At 44.8% G+C, this 19,242-nt stretch overlaps 1 protein-coding gene across 4 annotated transcripts in view; it reads right to left on the minus strand.

Annotated features, from left to right (window-relative positions):
* Positions 1 to 19,242, minus strand: part of CCDC88A (coiled-coil domain containing 88A) — a 346,834-nt gene that overhangs the window by 58,470 nt on the left and 269,122 nt on the right. For 2 of the 4 annotated variants that reach the window (XM_065400915.1, XM_065400912.1), the window contains exons 17-19: positions 6,194 to 6,332; positions 4,270 to 4,446; positions 3,059 to 3,220 (exon numbers count right to left, since the gene is read on the minus strand). In XM_065400915.1, coding sequence (XP_065256987.1) covers positions 3,059 to 3,220; positions 4,270 to 4,446; positions 6,194 to 6,332 — 478 coding nt within the window. Of the gene's footprint in view, positions 1 to 3,058; positions 3,221 to 4,269; positions 4,447 to 6,193; positions 6,336 to 19,242 lie in introns of all 4 variants that reach the window. The other 2 variants (XM_065400913.1, XM_065400911.1) reach the window with 1 other exon arrangement.

Raw genomic sequence — 19,242 nt, forward strand, 5'->3', positions numbered from 1 at the left:
ACTGGTCTGCCACATAAACGGACGAGGGATGAGAATATTTCTGAGTGTGGACTCTATTCCACTTGAGTTAATGTTTGCAGAACCAATCTATCTTTTTCAATTTCCCTTGAGGTGCAGGATGCACAGCAACAAAAAGTGTTGTTCTTCTCAAGTCAACACGAGCAGAGCTTTTTTCTTAAATGGTAAGGATTATGTTTGCTTAGTGAAGCCATGTCGGTTGTGTTGTCCTTCATAACCAACATATGTGTACCGCCTAAAGAGAGGGTCAATGCTTTGAGGCCAGAACTGACTACTATGAGCTCTAGCCAGTCAATGCTATGCTTTCTCTCTTCTATGGATATGATCCCTGAATTGTCACAGTGTCTGAAAGCACCCTCCTAGTTTCAACCTCCTAGACGAGGGATCGGCAACCTTTGGCAAGCGGCTCACCAGGGTAAGCACCCTGGCAGGCCAGTTTGTTTACCTGCCGCGTCCGCAGGTTCGGCCGATCGCAGCTCCCACTGGCCGCGGTGCGCCACTCCAGGCCAATGGGGGCTGCGGGAAGCGGCGTGGGCCGAGGGATGTGCTGGCTGCTACTTCCCGCCACTCCCATTGGGCTGGAGCGGCGAATCGTGGCCAGTGGGAGCCGTGATCGGCCGAACCTGCGGACACAGCAGGTAAACAAACCGGCCTGGCCTGCCAGGGTGCTTACCTTGGCAAGCCGCATGCCAAAGGTTGCCGATACCTGTCCTAGACTGATGTCTGTTGTGATTATTGTTCCATCTCACTTGCTGACTGCCTCTTTGAGGCGAAATCCTTTTTCATCAACCAACTGAAGGAGATAGATACAATCCATAAGACTATGATTTTCACAACAGGCTGGAGTAGGATGGGATGTGGAAAAAATAACAGAGCTGCAGAGGTCTCATATGTATCCTGGCCCACTGCAGATTGTCTCTGGAAGATACTAACAATCCCAACATGTTTAGTAGGGCAGGAAATGATGTTTCTTCAGCAACTTTTACTTCCTTTATAGACTGCTTCATCTTTTTCTGGTAGTCTCTGGAGATGATCTCCTTGTGCCTCATTGGGTCTATCTTCATAACCAAAAGAATGATGAAAATGTACTGGGGATAGCACATTTTTTCTTCTCTTTATCACAAAACTATAATGTTCCAGAAGCTGCATGGATTTCAGGTGATTTGATTCTGCTTTCTCTGTGGCTAGAGCCCTGATCAGGTCATCCAAGAAGGGGTAATGCTGCTTCTAATACTACTATTGTATATCTTCTCTGGACTACATCCAGAACTTATTTGTTCAAAGTCATCAGCAGTCATCAATTCACAAATTAAAGGCGTCTGATACCAATTTGGTGTTCATTTTGGACTAGGGCTAGGAAGGGAGTCATTCAGTGTGTTTTGAGGCAGCTGAGAGCTGATCTGAGAATTCATCTCTGTTTCAACCTTTTCTGGTTTAATTATATCTTCTTGTGTGCTGTGTTTGTTAGCGTGAAATACCAGAAATGATTGGTTAGACTTAAAATAAGGCTTTTACTTTCTGTAATGTATAATAGCAGGGGTCAAGGCTCTTTTGGTCATTTCTGATGATTCACCTATTTTCCCATAGATTCTCTAAAGAGCTTGCCTCTGGGTACTAAGTATTTTGAAGCCTCTATAAGTTGTTTAGTTGAGATCCATGGAACTTCATGTGCCTCTAAGAGACTGCATTGTATCCCACTGCTCTAACTAAGAACAAGGGATAAAGGTTTCAAGTGATGATCCAAAACAAAGGCAGCCACACGAGAGATTTTCCAGAGAGAGGCCCTTAGGCTGTATCCTTTCTTAGTTCTGAGTACAATGTCTACAAGAGAATCTATCTATACCAGCATTGGCCAGGCAAAACAAACAGAAACTGCTGAGGTTTTCATGGTGGCTGTTGTAGCTTCATTATTCCTGTGAAGGGAGAAGTCTAATTCTTATGTCCAGGTGACTTTATGAAAGAAATCTAATTCACTGGGAGTGTCCTTCACCAAAGAGGATAAAGCCAAATCTGCCATTGCAATGAAACTACATCAGATTTCAACTGATGTATGTTATAGTCCTTTTTGGCCTATTTTCCTAGATTCTTCAATGTAGCTGTGAACTCCCCGTCATCTCTTATGATATCCTGCAAGACCATATGGAAAAGGATACATGGTTCCAATTTGAACCAAATAGGAACTACTTCCTAGTTATTTCAATTCCTTTCCCCTTCTGTTCAGATTCCTTTTCTTTCTGGGGGTCTGGAGGGATATTAGAACTGGAGTGGCCTTTCTAAGAATGGTAGCAATTTGTTCACAATATCTTGTTAATTGAGAGCTTTGTATGTACTCCCTAAAGCTGTTTGATTCTTGGAGCCCTAAAAAACACAAGATCCATTTGCTAGAGGAATTCATTTATTGGAGAAACTGTATTTGAAAATATAGATAGCCTGGGAGGGACGGCAATTTAGGTTTGATTTCCTTAACGTATCTTTGTGAATGTTAATTTTGTTTTCATAGCTCCCAGGACCAAAGCATATGGCTTTATTTTTTTCTGAGCAAATTACACTGCACTTATCTGAATTAAATCTCCTATTAATTTTGGCCCACTTCTCTACATTTTCATGGCCATTCAGTGAGCTCACAATCTTTCTTCTTTTAGTATTATGTGTCAATTTACACTTCATTACTTCTAACTCATTTAAGAAAATATTAAAGAGTATCTCACTTAATATGAGTGCTTAGGGTGCTTTAACTGCTTACATCACCAGAAGAAGGTAAAAAAAGGGGTGTGGAAGGAGGCTGAAAAAGTACACTTAGTTCCTCTGCATAAATTCCAAGGGTTTTAAACATGATAAATGTATGATGTAAATATCTTGTTGTAGCAATTTATTACTGACTGTTATTAGTGCAAACTACAAATGGTGCAAGGTGCTTTGATTTCCATATCAACTGAAATTGTGATTGCTAGTGTCAAACAGTTAACAGCAAAGCTCTGACCTGAAAAAAATCTACATTTATTTTGAATCAGATGATAAAAGCAAAATATAAAAATATAACCTGAAGCTTGGCATTCTGAGTTTGTAAGGTTGTATTTTGCTCCTGTAAAGAAACAGTCTGTCTCTGAAGTGACAGAATCTGAGCTTGTAGATTATTGTTCTGGGTCTCAAGTTGCTTTAGTTGAGTTTTCAGTGCTTGTTTCTCTGCCTGCAGGGTAGCATTCTTAAAAAAAAAAAAAGGGTTAAAGATAGAAGAATCATGCATATCAACAGGACATTGTTTATATTTTAGGTTACTTTACCTACAAAGGAAATTATTTATTTTAAATACAAATAAGATGAAGTTATGGGTTTCCATTGAAATCACAAGAGAGAAGCAATTGTGAGATAAAGCTTCCACACTGTTATTAATTTATCTGTTTTTCGGTTAGGAATGTAGTGGCCACACTAACCTGAGATATTCATACAGGGATGGAGGGAGGGCACATTTTCAAAACTGGCCCCAAACTAGACATTCAAATGGCACTAATACAATTACAGTCTTACACTCAAATCCCTGTTTGTATGTGACACCCATGGATGTGTCATTGGCAGCAGAGATTGAACCTGGAACCTCTGGTTCTAAAACTATATGCCTCTACTATTTAAGCTAAAAGACCCAGGTCTGACAGTGCAAAGACTGTAGGAGACCCATAAAGCGCTATGTGGTTCAGCCCCTAGAGAAGGACAGAGTCATACTGTGTAAGTGTGAATTACACATTCCCCCTGGCAATGGAAGTTCATCCTGAGGCCTGGTCTACACTAGGGGGGAGAGGGTTGCAAGCTAAGTCAGTCTAAGTTACGCAACTTCAGCTATGAAAATAGCGTAGCTGAAGTCGACGTACTTAGAGCTACTTACCGCGGTGTCTTTGCTGCAGTAGGTCAGTTGCTGACGCTCCCCCGTCAACTCTGCCTGCGCTTCTCGTTCCGGTGGAGTACCGGAGTCGATGGGAGAGCGCTCAGCGGTCGACTTATCGCATCTTCACTAGACACGATAAATCGACCCCCGCTGGATCGATTGCTCCAGAGGTAAATGTAGACATGCCCCAAGTGTCAGGGGTCTATCCAGATTAAATCTCCACAGGGGTCATCACTTGTAATGTGACATTCTTGGGAGTAAAAGCATGACCCTCTACTGGCTGAGCTAGAAAACCCATGTTTGTTAACTCACATTTTTACTCTGGCCACCTCACTCTCACATCACATTAAACAAGTAAAATTGAAACAACTTACATTCCTTTCTACTTCTATTAATCTATCTTTAACCTTCAATAGTTCTCTAGTAGTTTCCTGACTTTCCTTTTCCCATTTATTGACAGACTGGGTTTCTTCACCAGTTCTTGGAGGAGAATTCTGTACCATCCTTTCCTCCTCTTGTCTTTGCTTGAGGGCTTCATAGTTTTTTTTCACCTAAAATCAATTAAGACAATTACAAAAATTGAAAATATAACCCCAAACCTCTTTTTTAACTATGTGTGAATGTAATTTGCACAGGACAAGAAACTCAATGAATATTTTTAATATTTATAATTGTCAATTTAACTGTGGGAGTTTACACATATTATATAAATATAAAACATGAAACTGCCAGCAGAACAACTACACCCCTATCTACTATGTGTTGGATATAAGTATCTTTTGTGCACTCAACTGTACCTCAAATTAATTATACAAGTGTAAAAATCTAGATGGGTAAATTTCATAGATGACCATCCCATTCCAGATGTTTAAAGTTGTATCACTAAATTCTAGATTTCTTGGGAAGTGAGGATCCTTTGTACCCCAAATCAAGCCCTGAGTTCAACTGCATTTTTCTCTTTTACCCACCATCAAAGCTCTGTGACTTGGCCCATGATGTAACTCTTAGTTACAACCTGTCTTATCACTTATTTTAACTCTTATCTGCAAGACACAGTCCTGCCAACTCTGTGAGTTCAAAAATTATGATCCAGGACAAGAGAAGTCAGGAGATTGGCTTGAAAATCATGCATTCTGTAAAAATATCAATATTCCTTTTTGGTTTGCTTTTGGGATTTCTTTTATAAAGTCTTAGAGATCACCCTTTGCTCTCCCTTATGTGTGAATTTTTCGATGAAAACACAGACAAAATGCACCTACAGAAATTGAGGGGGTCCTCCCCTCTTCTTTTTCCTGACAGATGGGAGGCAAAGGTTCTCTGAACTCTCCCCAATACATGCTCTTTCCCTTCCAGACAGTTTCTGGGTACTACTGTCAGGTCCCTACTCTGTTTCCCACCACCTCTCCATTGAGTACTCCTGGCCTTCCCCAAACATCATCCTCTGCCTCTCCACTGGGCACTGTATTGTCTTTGGCTCCCTTCTCTGGCATTTTCTCCTACCTTAATGAACACTGCTTCCTGTCCTCTTCCCCACTATTACCTATGTACACTATTTCAGCAGCAGCGTGGAGAAAAATGCAAGCTGAAGATGGGTGGGAACAGGGATACCCCTCCTCAAAGTGACCCTCTTTAATCACCTTTCCTGAGGGAATTGGTAGTGTCTTGGAGTTGCCACTGGCTGGTGTCTCTAGACTAGGATTCTGTACATGCACAGCAGTACAGAGCATGCAGCTGAGACACTGGAATGATCAGTAAGCCAAGGAAATGAAGCCTCTAGTTTCAATTACAACAATTGTTCACCCATAATTCTTCAACTGAAAACCACTGTACATGACACTGAACAGCAAATACTGCAAAAATTGTAGCTCTTGAGATAAATTCACAAGAATTAGCAATGCTGAAGACACAACACTCTTGTCTTAAGGTCTAAATTCAGTAAATAATTTGTTTTTAAACACTGTTCCTCACACACACCAAATATTGTAGAAAAATTCAAGACCTCCATCATGAATCACCACTCTAATATTTTTACCGAACAAAGATCTGAATTCTTATGTAACGTGAGTTTTTGAAAATTTAGTGCTAAGAAAATTACAGACAAGCTTTCCTGTGTCTTGTAATATAGAATGCACTACTTCTGAAGCTTATGTATTTTGAGAGATAAGTGAATTATTTTGTCAAGTGTACTTAATGTTGTAAGAATATCATTATAAACTGTAAATAAAATTGGAAAATAAGAATGGTATTCAAGAATTTTATAACCTGAGGAAAAAAATGGTCATGTCATTTTTTCCTTACTGTTTTAAGTTCCTGGCGCAGCTGCTGGTTTAAATTTGTTGACTCTTCTAAACGAGCTTCCAAAGCTGCAATTTTTTCTTCTTTTATTTCTAGAGACTTCTTTAGTGTAGACTCTAATTTTGACTCCAAAAGCTTGTACCTACTACTCAATGAAATTTAAAAAATATATATTTTTATTATTTCAAGAAAGATAAAAAATTCTTTAAGACTTTTTTTTAAATGACATACATATTTTAAAATTCTAGGTGAATATAGTGCTCTTGAAAAAATGGTTACTAACCTTCTGTAACTGTTGTTCTTTGAGATGGGTTGCACATGTCCATTCCAATGTAGATGTGTGTATGCCCCAAGCACAGTCACCGGAAATTTTCCCCCTAGTGGTTAACTGCTGGGTCATCCTGGCACCCTCTGGTGTCACACACTTATAGAACCAGAATAAAGGGCTTGCCAACCCTGCACCCCCTCAGTTCCTTCTTTCCAGCTAACTCCATTAAGAGAGGAAGGAGGGTGGTTCTTGGAATGTTCTTGAAGAACAACAGTTATGGAAGGTTAGTAACTGTTTTTTCTTCTTCAAGTGCTTGCACATGTCCATTCCAATGTAAGTGACTCGCAAGCAGTTGTATAGGAGATAGGCTTGGAGTTCATGGACATGATGACAGCCTGTTGGGTGATGGCTAAGGATCTGGTTTTGTCACAGAGATCACGGATTATTTGACTTTAATGGACCTCCGTGACTTCTTCGGCTGACTCAGCCTGCCGCAGTGGTGGGACTAGAGCAGCAGTGGCCCCTGGGGCTGGAAACACGACCGGGGCTCGGTCAGCCCCCACCGCAGGAGCAGCGGCAAGGCCGGAGCAACGGCTGGTGGTCAGCCCCCAATGGGGCTCTTACTATTAGTCTCCCTCCCCGGCTATTTTTAGTAAAAGTCACGGAGAGGTCGTGGGCTTACATGTATTTGTGTTTATTGCCAGTTTTGCAGTCCATGACTTTTACTAAAAATACCTCTGACAAAATCTTAACCTTAGTGATGGCATAGTGTGCTGAGAACGTGTGCACTGATGACCAGGTTGCCACCCTGCAGATGTCCTGAATAGGGATTTGCACTAGGAAAGCGGCTCAGGAGGCCTGTGATCTTGTGGAATGAGCAGTCAGGTTAGCTGGAGACGGAACGCTTGCCTACTTATAACACATGCGAATGCATGATGTGATCCAGGACGAGATTCTCTGAGTGGAGATAGGGAATCCCTTGATCCTCTCTGCTACCGCTATGAATAGCTGGGTAGATCTATGAAACGGCTTAGTCCATTCTATATAGAACATTAGGGCCCTTCTAACATCTAGAGAGTGTAGCCGTTGCTCCTCCCTATTCTCAGGTGGTTTTGGGAAGAAAACTGGAAGGAACATTGCTTGACTGCAATGGAAGTGCAAAAACACTTTTGGGAGAAAAGCAGGAAGTGAACACAACTGTACCTTATCCTTGAAGAAAACTGTGTACAGGGGCTCCGACGTGAGCCACGCATCTCTGAAACCTTTCTGGCTGAAGTGATGGCCACTAAAAAGGACACCTTACAGTAGAGGTGAGTTAATGAGAATGTTGCCAGCAGCTCAAGCAGGTGACCCAAGACCCATAAGCTTTGATAAGACGATTTAGGTCTCAGGGAGGAATGGGATCTCTAACCTGAGGGTATAACTTCTCTAGGTCTTTAAGGAAATGGATAACTACCACATGAGAGAAGACAGACTGCCTGTCGACTGGGGGATGGAAGGCTGATATCGCTGCAAGGTGGACCTTGACATAAGAAATAGCCAAGCCTTGCTATTTCAGATGCAACAGGTACTCCGATATAACTTGCAATGAAGAACTCAAGGGTGGAATTACATACTGGGAAGACCAGATGGAGAACTGCTTCCATTTTGCAAAGTAAGTAGCCCTGGTGGAGGGCTTCCTACTACCTAGCAGGACCTGATGAACCTGCTCCAAGCAGGCCTGCTCTTCAGGATTCAGCCAGGGAGCTTCCAAGGCCATCAGATGAAGAGAGCTGAGGTTCGGATGGAGCAACCAACCATGGTTCTGGGAGATCAGGTCTGGCTATAAAGGAAATGGGAGCAGGGCCCTCCACTGAGAGGCCTAACAGGGTGGCGAACCAATGTTGCCTGGGCCATGCTGGGGCTATGAGAATGACCTAGTCCTGCTTGATCTTCATCAGAACCTTGTGCACTAGTGGGATAGAAGGAAAGGCGTAATACAGGTGAGCTGTCCACAGCAGTAGGAAAGCATCCATGAGAGACTCCGGGCTGTGGCCTCGCAGGGAACAGAACTGGTGGCATTTCCTGTTGATTCAGGTAGCAAACAGATCTATCTGGGGAGTCCCCCACTATTGGAAAATGTCCCTTGTGATGTACGGCCAAAGTGACTACTTGTGGTGAATGGAGAAAGACCTGCTAAGGCGATCTGCCAGTTGGTTCTGCACTCCCAGGAGGGAGAAGCCTTGAGGTGGATTGAATGTGTTATGCAGAATTCCCACAGATGAACTGCTTCCTGGGACAGCAGGAAAGAACGTGCCCCACCCTGCCTCTTGATGTAAAACATGGCTGTCATATTGTCCCGGACAGCCAATACGTCTTTGTTCACAATGTGAGACAGAAGGATAACGAGAGAGAGTTCTTCTGGAGACTAAAGGCCTTGAGTCCTGAGGGGCCCAAGTGGGTTCCCCAACCCAGCACCAACATGTCCGAAACCAGGGACAACGAAGGTTAGGGCTACGAAAAGGATACTCTCACACAAATCACGTGATGGTCCAGCCACCAATCCTGGAAAATGAGGACCTGAGGAGGTACGGTGAGAACCGAGTCCAGATGGTGACAGATAGGTGAGAACACTGTGGCCAGCCATGCCTGAAGAGGTCTGAGGCGTACCCTCACATGTTGCATGTGGCCCAGGAGTTTCAGACAGCTCCACACTGTGGTAACTGGTTGGGCCTTGAAGGACCTTATCAGGACTGTGATCGCCTGAAACGAATCTCCTGGGAGGAAGGCTCTGGCTTGAGTGGAACTAAGTACTGCTCCAATGAACTCTATCCTCTGCACTGGGACGAGGGTAAACTTTTGCATGTTTATTTGCAGGTCTAAGGCCTGGAAGGTTGACTGGATGAGCTGGATTCTGGATTCCACCTGATCCCTGTGCACTCCCTGTTTCCTCAGGAAGGCTGCTACCATCACCATGACTTTGGTGAAGACATGTGGAGCAGCTGACAGGCCGAATGGAAGCACCGCAAACTGATAGTGTGCTTGGTTCATGACAAATCTGAGGAACCTTCTGTGGCCTTGGAAAATCGATATGTGGAAATATGCATCCTTTAAATTGAGGACAACACACCAATCCCTAAGATCCAGAGAGGGAATGATGGAGGCCAGAGCGATCATACAGAACTTTAGATTCTTGAGGTAGCTGTTGAGGTGGCGCAGGTTCATAATAGGTCTGAGACCACCCTTGGCTTTCAGAATTAGGAAATAATGGGAGTAGAACCCCTTTCCTCTCATGTTTTGTTGAACCTCTTCCACAGCTCCCATCTGAAGGAGGGATTGGACTTCTTGGACGAAGAGTTGCTCGTGAGAAGGGTACCTGAAGAGGGATGGGGAGGGGAATAGGAAGGGTGAGTAGAAAGAAACTGGAGACTGTATTCTACTTCCACCATGCTCAGCTCATGCTCAGAGGTCTGAGCTGATATGGGTCCAGGCACTGATAAATTGGGACAGGCGGTCCAAAAACAGAGGGGCAACTGCATCCAATATAACAGGGACTGGGATGGCAACCTCAAGCATCCCATCAAAAGGAGAGCTTCAAGCTCCCTGAGTGCCTGGGAGCAGCATGTGTCGGCCCCAAGTTGGAAGCTGGTGGAGGAGACCTACGCTCAAACCTCCTGCTCTTTCTCCTCTGTGGGTCTTGGCAGGCCGGTGGGGCAAAGCATTGGTCTGCTCAGAGAAGAGTGAGGATCCTTCAAAGGGGAGATCCTGGAGGGCTTGCTGGACCTCTTCAGGAAGACCGGAAAACTGTAACCAAGAGCTCCTGTGCATGGTTACCATTGAGACCATGGATCTGGCTGCAGAATCAGTTGCGTTCAGGGCTGCCTGCAAGGAGGCCCTCGCTATGGTTTTCCCCTTGTCAACCAGCAAGGAGAACACCTGGCTAGCTTCCTAAGGGAGCAGATCTTTAAACTTGTGTATGACATCCCACATATTAAAGTCATAGTGACCCAGCAGTGCCCGCTCGTTTGCTATTTTAAGTTGCATCCCTCCAGTAAAGTAGATCTTTCTGACAAATAAGTCCAAATTTTTGGAGTCTTTTGCCTTAGACAGTGTCCCCAATTGCCCTGGGTGATCTCTTTAATTGGTGGACGATACTACTGGGGACCCCAGGGGGATACAAGTATAAGAACTTGTAACCTTGGACTGGCAAATAATACTTCTGCTCCGTATGTTTGACATAGGGGGAAGGGAAGCAGTGGGTCTGCCACAGAACCGTAACAAGGTCCATGATAGCCTCATTGAGTGGCAGGGCCACCCTTGAGAGGCCCTCTGCTGTCAAGATGTCCATGAGAGGACTCTGTGACCACCTCTGCCTGGATGTCCAAATTCAAGGCCACCCGCTTTAACAAATCCTGGAGAGAGCCTTGTGGTCATCTTGGGAAGAAGACATGCCAGCTGCCAATACTGTCTCATTCGGGGACGAGGAGGTGGAAGCATTGGTTGAGGGCCCTCCACCCCTCCTTCCATATTGGCCAGGACCCACGGGCCCTCTTCTAGAAGCTCGGTACTGGAGTCCGGATTGGGAGTCTCCCGTCGAGGCATTGGTAGTGCTCTACTCTCGGAAGCCGCCAAATAGGAGCACCTTGAGAAAGGACCCTGGGCTGGGGGGGAACCTGCATGGGGTCCAAAATGGCCATTGCATTGGCACTGGCCCCGAAGGATGAGAGGGCCAAGCACTCGGTGGTACCACTGTGTTTGGTATGGTGGGATAGAAGTGCCTCGGGGGTGGCTGCAAGGGTGAGAGGAGTGTGACCCCACTTCTGACTCTGAAGACAAAAAGTCTGGGCAAGGTGACCAGGGAGGTGTTGACCCCATTGTTGCCGGAGATCAGTGCTGTGATGATGAAGTCTGTGCTGAGGCTAGCATGGAGGGTTTTCCCTTGGATGGTACCATGGGTCCTGATACTTGGCAGAGGCTGGGAGAAGATGGTTCCCTGTCTAACTGTACCGGTGGTGCCAATTCCTGCACTGCCGGAGATATAGGCACTGGCAACAAAAGCAGGTCCCTGGCTGCTATGAATGCCTCCAGAGTTGACAGCACCGTAAACATACTGATACCACACTGCCTGCCTGAAGATGAAACCTCTGGAGCCAGAGTCCCTGAGACCTGCATAGGCACCAGAGTCACTGGTACCTGCTGCTGTGGTGCCGAGGTAGAAGAGTGGCCTGACACAGTTCTCACTCTATCCCAGTCCCCATGCCTGGTCGACTTCAGCGCCGGGGATTGAACCCTCTCAGCCGGCTGCCTCTTGTGCTTCTTTTTAGGAAACGAGGATGGGGAATGGCGCCAAGACTCTTGCACGGTGGTAGGAGCACTCCGCACGAATGCTGAGTTACTTGGTGCCGAGTCCGAGCAACTTGGTTCCGAAGCGGGTCTCAGAGCTGCCTCCATAAGAAGGGACCTTCAAACTTGCCTCTCGATCCTTTTTTCGTGCAAAGTTTGAAGTCCTTTCAGATCTGGCCGTGGTCCTTTCAGTCAATCTCTGCCAAGCACTTGAGACACCTCGACTACGGGTTTCTCAAGGGCTTTGACTTGCCACAGGAGGCACAGGGCATGAAGCCTCATGACTGAGGCATGCGCCGGCACCAGGGAGTGGATGAACTTTGCCAATTGAAGGAGAAAAGGTCTGCCCTTATAGACTAAAACTGACTAACTATATATAACTAATTTAACTATATACACCACAAAAAAACAGTGAAAACCACTGGGAAAGTTTGCCGAAGCAAAGAGAGCAGTTTCAGAGATCGTCATGGGCGGTAAGAAGGAACTATGGGGACGCAGGGTCAGCAGGGCCCTTTATACTGGCACTATGAGCGCACGGCACTGGAGGGCGCCAGAGCTGATCTGATAGATACCACTAGAGGAAAAATTTCGGGTGACTGTGCTCGAGGCATGCACACGCCTACATTGGAATAAACATGTGCAAGCCCTTGAAGAAGGTGTTGGACTGATTGCTAGTAGTGGCAATGTAAGTTACCTGACTCCCTGCCAACATGCTTCACTGGTGTCTTGTAGGGAACACATGTAGGAGTGAATGTAGTTCAGTATCCATGCCCATTCAATTATAGGAATCTCTGATGAAATTGCAGAGAAAAGTACAGTACCATTTGGCATGGATTGGATTTACCCAACATTAATGATGAAAGTCTCATTATCCTATTACCAAGACTTGAGTCCTCCAATACTCTCTTTAGATATTTTTAAAGGGATAGTCGTCAAAGTTGTCACATCTTGTAAAATTTTACACTCTAGCTCCCTTTTAAAATATATTCCTTGATACAGAAAAAGCTACCATATCTACAAAATCAACTCTTTCTTTTGGCTCCATTTCAATCAGCCAAGCATGGAACTGAACTTGATTAGACTTCTGTGCACTGAAGTATTTGGAAAACAAGATTCTCATCAGTTTCTATTCCCTGCTTGCTCCCAAACCAGAAGCACAAAGGAGGAGGAGTAACAGAGTATTGTGCACGTGCATGCTTATTTCACGTACATGCTCACGTGTGAATTGCTCACCCAGCTCAGCTCCTGGTATTTAGAGCCTTTGTTTGGGAGGATTTTACTATATTATGGAGCATGAAAACAAAACAAACCCCTCCCCATATATTTAGGGGTAAGTGGTCATATTTAAAATATTTAGGTTTGGAACAATATCTCTTGAGATTGTCAGTGACGGACAATCTTAAAGAACTGTTGTCTCTTTCAGAAAAACTTAAAAGTCACAGTCATTAAAAAAAAAATAGCTTAATCATTTTACTTATTCCCTCATTTGTATATGCTCTCAGAACTTAGAAAGCAACATTTTTTTTATTATTTTTATATTAGCCATTTACACTTTCTCCAAGCGTAAGGCAAAATTGAACACCTGTTAGCCAGTTGATTTAAAAAAAAACATATTGGGCTTATTAAATGGAACACACTGTCTGTGATTCTTGAAGCCACAACAGCTACACCCTGACAGGAATTGAAGCAGAGGACCAAGAGTAAAAGGATTAAAAAGAGGATGCAGTGGCCTTAAAGAGTCACCATCATATGAGAGGGAAATGACCCCAGAATTTACCTATTTGAGAACCCATGTAAACATCAAATTGCAAATAAAAAAATCTTGCATCTGTAACTGAGAACTAGACTAGTCTATACAGAGAAGTGAAAAGGAAAAAGACTAGCAGAGACCTCACATCCAACCTCCATGGATTAGGAGGCTGCAAATGCGAAGACAACTTCTAACCTCATTTGAGACTTCGATGCCAGATTGGGGTGGAAGAACCATGAACCCACTTTGTCTAAAGATAAAAAGCCAACCCTAAGTGCTTGAAGGTGCAAAGCAACAAACTGAAAAATCTTTAATGTCATCATTATCAGGCTATGTGAGATTAGGCCCAGACAGAGGAAAGATTTTAAGATATTGCTAACAATGCTCAGTACAAAAAATGCCAATCCCACCTCCATCCCAAGAAAGGAGACAGGCTAGATGTGGAATCAAGTATCAGGGGGTAGCCGTGTTAGTCTGTATCTACAAAAACAACAAGGAGTCTGGTGGCACCTTAAAGACTAACAGATTTATTTGGACATAAGCTTTCGTGGGTAAAAACCTCACTTCTTCGGATGCATAGAGTGAAAGTTACAGATGCAGGCATTATATACTGACACATGGAGAGCAGGGAGTTACTTTGCAAGTGGAGAACCAGTGTTGACAGGGCCAATTCAATCAGGGTGGATGTAGTCCACTCCCAATAATAGATGACACCTCATTACAGAAGCAGCTTTTCCTCTCCTGGAATTGACACCTCCTCATCTATTACACCCTTGCCTTGTCTCTTTTGACTTTTGCTAGGACCCTGCTGACCAGCAGAATTGGCAGGAATGAGTACATCAGATCCCCCTCCCATGACAGAAGGAAAGCATCGGAAAGGGAGACCCTGCCTAGGCCCTGGAGAGAGCAGAAGTGCTGGCACTTCCTGTTCTGCCTGGTGGCAAACAGGTCCACTCGGGGAGCCCCCCACCTTTGGAAGAGCACCTGGACAACCTCCAGGTGGAGGGACCACTCGTGGGGAGAGAAGAAGGACTTGCTGAGGTGATCCGCCAGTGCCTTCTGGATGCCGCAGAGGTGCGATGCCTCCAGGTGGATGTCGTGCTGGATGCAAAAGTCCCACAAACGAAGTGCTTCCTTACAGACGGCCAACGAGCGAGCTCCCCCTTGCCTGTTGATGTAAAACATTGAGGCTGTGTTGTCTGTGAGTATATGTGCACTTTGACTGGAAAGGTGTGGCAGGAAGACTCTGCAGCTCCTCTGGGGACCATGTCCCTTGGGTCTGCAATGTGCCGAGATGCGCTCCCCAGCCGAGGTCGGAGGCATCCAATATCAGAGATACCAAGGGTTGGGACTCTGAAACGGAACTCATTCCAGGACCACCTTTGGATCGGTCCACCACTGCAGGGAGGCAAGTACCTTTGGTGGAATCATGACAATCTTGTCCAGATGGTCTCTGGGCGGGGTGTAGATTGTGCAGTCCCGGGCCACAGTGAGGGGATACGTAGAGATGCTGGCAATGAGACCTGCCATTGTCTCTAATCTGTCCTGCAGCAGAAATGCTCTGGCACGGGTGGAGTCGAGGACTGTTCCGATTAATTTTATGCACCGGGACTAACACTGATTTTTCCTCGTTTATTAACAGACCCAGAGCACAGCACATGAGCTGCAGCACTGAGATATTGTGTTGGACCTGAGACCTAGATGAGACCCTTGATGAGCCAGTCGTCGAGGTACGGGTAAACCTGGATACCTCGCCGCCTGAGGAAGGCCACCACCACCGCCATGCATTTGGTAAACACCCTCGGAGCTGTAGCCAGGCCGAATGGGAGCACTGCGAACTGGTAGTGAGCGGGACTCACTGTGAAGCGCAGGAATCATCTGTGTCCCTGGAATATTGACACATGGAAGTACGCATCTTTCAAATCAAGGGTGGCGTACCAGTTTCCCGGATCCAGGGAGGGAATGATGGAGGCCAGGGAGACCATGCAGAACTTCAGCTTCTTGAGATAACTCCCTGAGGAACTTGATGTAAGAATGAGAAGGACAATTTAAGAAAACAAGCATTCGTCAAACAACAATTGATTACACCATGATGGTGCAAAACTCATTGGTCCCAATGAAGGAAAATCACTATATAAGCAGGATGCCTTGCCGTGAAACTTTGGGTTTGTCCTGCCAAGACTTCCCCGGAGCATCATGTCGTGACTGACGGAGCCCGGCTCCTCCCTACTGGTGATCAAACTAGCTGGCCACTAGCTTGATCTGGACTGATAACTATAACATTGACTGGCGGGAGAGAGAGAGAGAGAGTGTGTGTGTGTGTGTTTGTGTTTGAATGCATATGGTAATTGTTGTATCTTCAATAAATGTGGCGTATTGCCTTTTCCCCTGAAAAAGATCCCATGTGCTTCTTATAAGCATAACATTTTTGGTGGAAAATTGTGAAAGGGGGAAGACATGCACTGTGATTGTTGAAAATACTGCCAAATATTGCTAAAAGGTATACCATACATATAAAGTGATCAATCATTCAGGTGTGCACACCCCCAGTTGTAGATGTGCCGGGCCATAAGGGGGAGGGTTAGAGTCCTCACTCCTACCCGTCTGTCGGGGAAAAATTGCAAAGGGGAATATACCCTCGATTGTAGCAGGATCGAGCCCAAAAGGTAGGGGGCTTAGAGTTTCCCCTTCTTGCTCTGTTAGGCAGAGTTCTTTTTAGTGGGTACAGACTTTTGTGTTTTGTAAGTCCCAGCACGAGCGTGGGTGGAAGAGTTATAAAGGTAAAAGAGATTCATAAAGAAATATGTTCAGGTGGTATTTTCTATGAGACCCAACTCTGAAGGATATGGGAGTGTGGGCAAATAGTGGTAGCACCTGTGTAAGAAATGTTTAAAAGGAAGCAATTCAAAGATGATACTTTGTTCAAGAGATTACTCCTTTTAAACAGATCTTGCTCTGTTAAACCAAACTGTGAAGGATATAGGAGTTTGGGCAGTATAGTATTTTTTTGTGAGTGATATTGTGGTGATTTCACAATTGAAAGAAATGTTTAAGGAAAGGGACCAGGAGGGGTGGGGGCTAGTTGAGGAGCCCACCCTCCTTGCTAAATTGGAGTGGAACAAAGCCTGTGTCCATGAAAAGGGACGGTTCAGCGAGGAAAGCAGGATCGGGCCCAGACAAGCAGGCAGGCAACAGATAACAAAAATTGGAAAATAGGTTGGAAGCCCTGAGGGCATAGTGGCAGGAGTAAGAAAAAAAAGTAAGTACAGGCATGGGGAATTCAGATCCCTGGAACAATACTTGGAATGGTGAAATCTGAGTTGATGAAGGTGTCATTTTGGGAGATAAGCATGTGATTTAATGAAAAAGCGTGAGAAGTTAACTCTGCAGAGGCTGGAGGGAATTAAGCAGTTAAACATTGTAAAAATGTTAAAAAGGAAAAGTGTTATAGAAAACCCACCGCTTATGCCCAAATAAATGTGTTAGTCTCTAAGGTGCCACAAGTACTCCTCGTTGTTTTTGCTGATACAGACTAACACGGCTATAACTCTGAAACCTGTTATAGAAAGAGAATTCTTGGTTTCTTCGCAGCCATTCTGAAGGGAAAATGGGCCCTTTTCCAAAGGAATGTCTGTAAATAAGCCAGGCAAAGAGACAATCTGATTTAAATCATTTGACTATGAACTATTTAGTCAAATTCGCTAAAAGAACATAAGGGGTTTCTATTGGAACTTAACTGCCCCCAAATGTATACAAATGTAATCTATGTATAGCTGTGTAAAAATTAAAGCAGTGTAAGGGATGTTAAAGAAAAAGAATGTGTGTGTATAAATATATTGTGTAAATATGTAGAGTGTTTAGGACCTAAACCAACACTCCTGGTTTGTAAAACTCTTGTTTTATAGGTTTAAGATTAATTTTGTTTTTAAAAAATACCACTAAAATCCATTTGAATCTTTTATTCAAAGTTGCAAAATCGAGAAACACTTTTTGCCAGACACAGGTAACTAGTGTTGTTTGGCTTTGGTATTTAGCATTTAACCCTTAAGGTACCTTAATGCTTTATAAGTTCAATATTTTTTTAAAAGACCGAAGTCATGGCTGCAGCGGGGCAGTCAAAACCAGGAGAATGAGAAAAGATTCTGGATTTGTTTTTTGGTAAAAAAAATAGCAGATAAGAGCTGTAGTAAAAGAATAAGAAATTGAAAAAAAAAGACAGTGCCCCACACTGAGCCTTAAGGTGGCTCTGTGTAATCAAACTGTCACTTTGATAAGGTGTAGCAGGGTGGTCACCCCGCTCCTGCCTGGAAGGGCTTAAAGCAGCCTGGGAGAGGGCTGTGGCAGAGGAAAGCTGGGCTGATGGGGAAAGCAGCCACAGCTTTGGCAGTGCAATTAGGGCCAAGCTGGCCCTTATAAGAGGGAAGTGGGCCAGGAGCAAGCAGTCTCCCTCTAGCTGAGGAGGGAGATGGACCTAGCTGCCTGAGTGCTAAAGGGTACTGGAGTGAAGCAGGCCTGGGGAAAGGCCAGAGGAGCTGGGGAGCTCTGGGCCAGCAACTCCCCAGGCTACAGGGCCTTGTACAAGGCCCCTGGAGGTACTGGGTTGCAGGGAAAAGCAGCAGGTCAAAACCTCCCTTGCCTATGATGACTGGCTTATACAGACTGCAGTCGGCCCCAGTGAGCGGGGGCTAGATGGTGACTGGCAGTAGCCCATGACTGAGGCAAGGTGGCGATAGAAGGTTGGGGGTTCCCCTGGGTGGGGAGACCCTGAGACTGCAGGGGTATTGCCAGGGGGCAGCACCCCAAACACGAGGGGCACCGGGTCCTGGGAGGGACACGGGGGCCAGTGACAGCGGGACACCGGCCTGCAGAGGGCGCTCCAGAGGCTGGAAGAGCTAATTCCCGAGACGACCAGCAGGAGGCGCCGCAGGGGTGAGTCCGTGCATTGTCACATAAGGGTACATAAAAACTCTGTGAGCACAAAAGAAATAGTTACACCTTATGTAAACATTGATATGGCTAATGTTATAGAAGTTAAACTATGGAAGGAATGTGCATTTTCCCCAGAACATGTGCAGTGTATATTGTAGAAGGGATAAAAAAAATCTGAAAACATACCATACTACTTAATTAAAATCCTATTAGGGCTCCAAAGGGAGCCACAATAGGTTGTGTTTTCTTTTTCAGATCGCTGTGTGTTTTGGAAGCAGGAGTTAAAAGTGGAAAGTAATTAAAACTCTGTTGGAAGTTGATTGTGTCCCTTTTAAGACAGAGTCTCTGAGCTACTGATGGCTTTGGATCCAAAAGCAAGCCAGAAAGCATCTGTGTTAATGCAAATTACCTAACTGATAAAGGAAGAAAAGAACTGCCCATAAATGGCAGCACAAAGGAATCAAACCAAAGGACAAGAAGGGAGACAGGAAGATCAGAGGAAGGTAAGGGCACTAGTAGAAATGCTGGCCCCTACTGACACGCACTCTTTAAGAGTACTGCTAGGAGGATTCAATTTTCTTAGACCACACATTTATAAATATGCTGAAATAACTCACCCATTGTGGAAACTGCTAAAGAAAAAGACAAAATGGGAATGGGGATAAGAGCAGGACTCCGCTTTAACCCTGCTAAAACAGAAGGCTCTCACAGCCCCAGCCCTGCATTTCCACAATGAATCACAACCTTTTGTTATTTGTTTGGCGGCTAATAACATGGCCTTGG

This window comes from Emys orbicularis, chromosome 3 (genome assembly GCF_028017835.1).
Source record: "Emys orbicularis isolate rEmyOrb1 chromosome 3, rEmyOrb1.hap1, whole genome shotgun sequence".
NCBI lineage: Eukaryota > Metazoa > Chordata > Testudines > Emydidae > Emys > Emys orbicularis.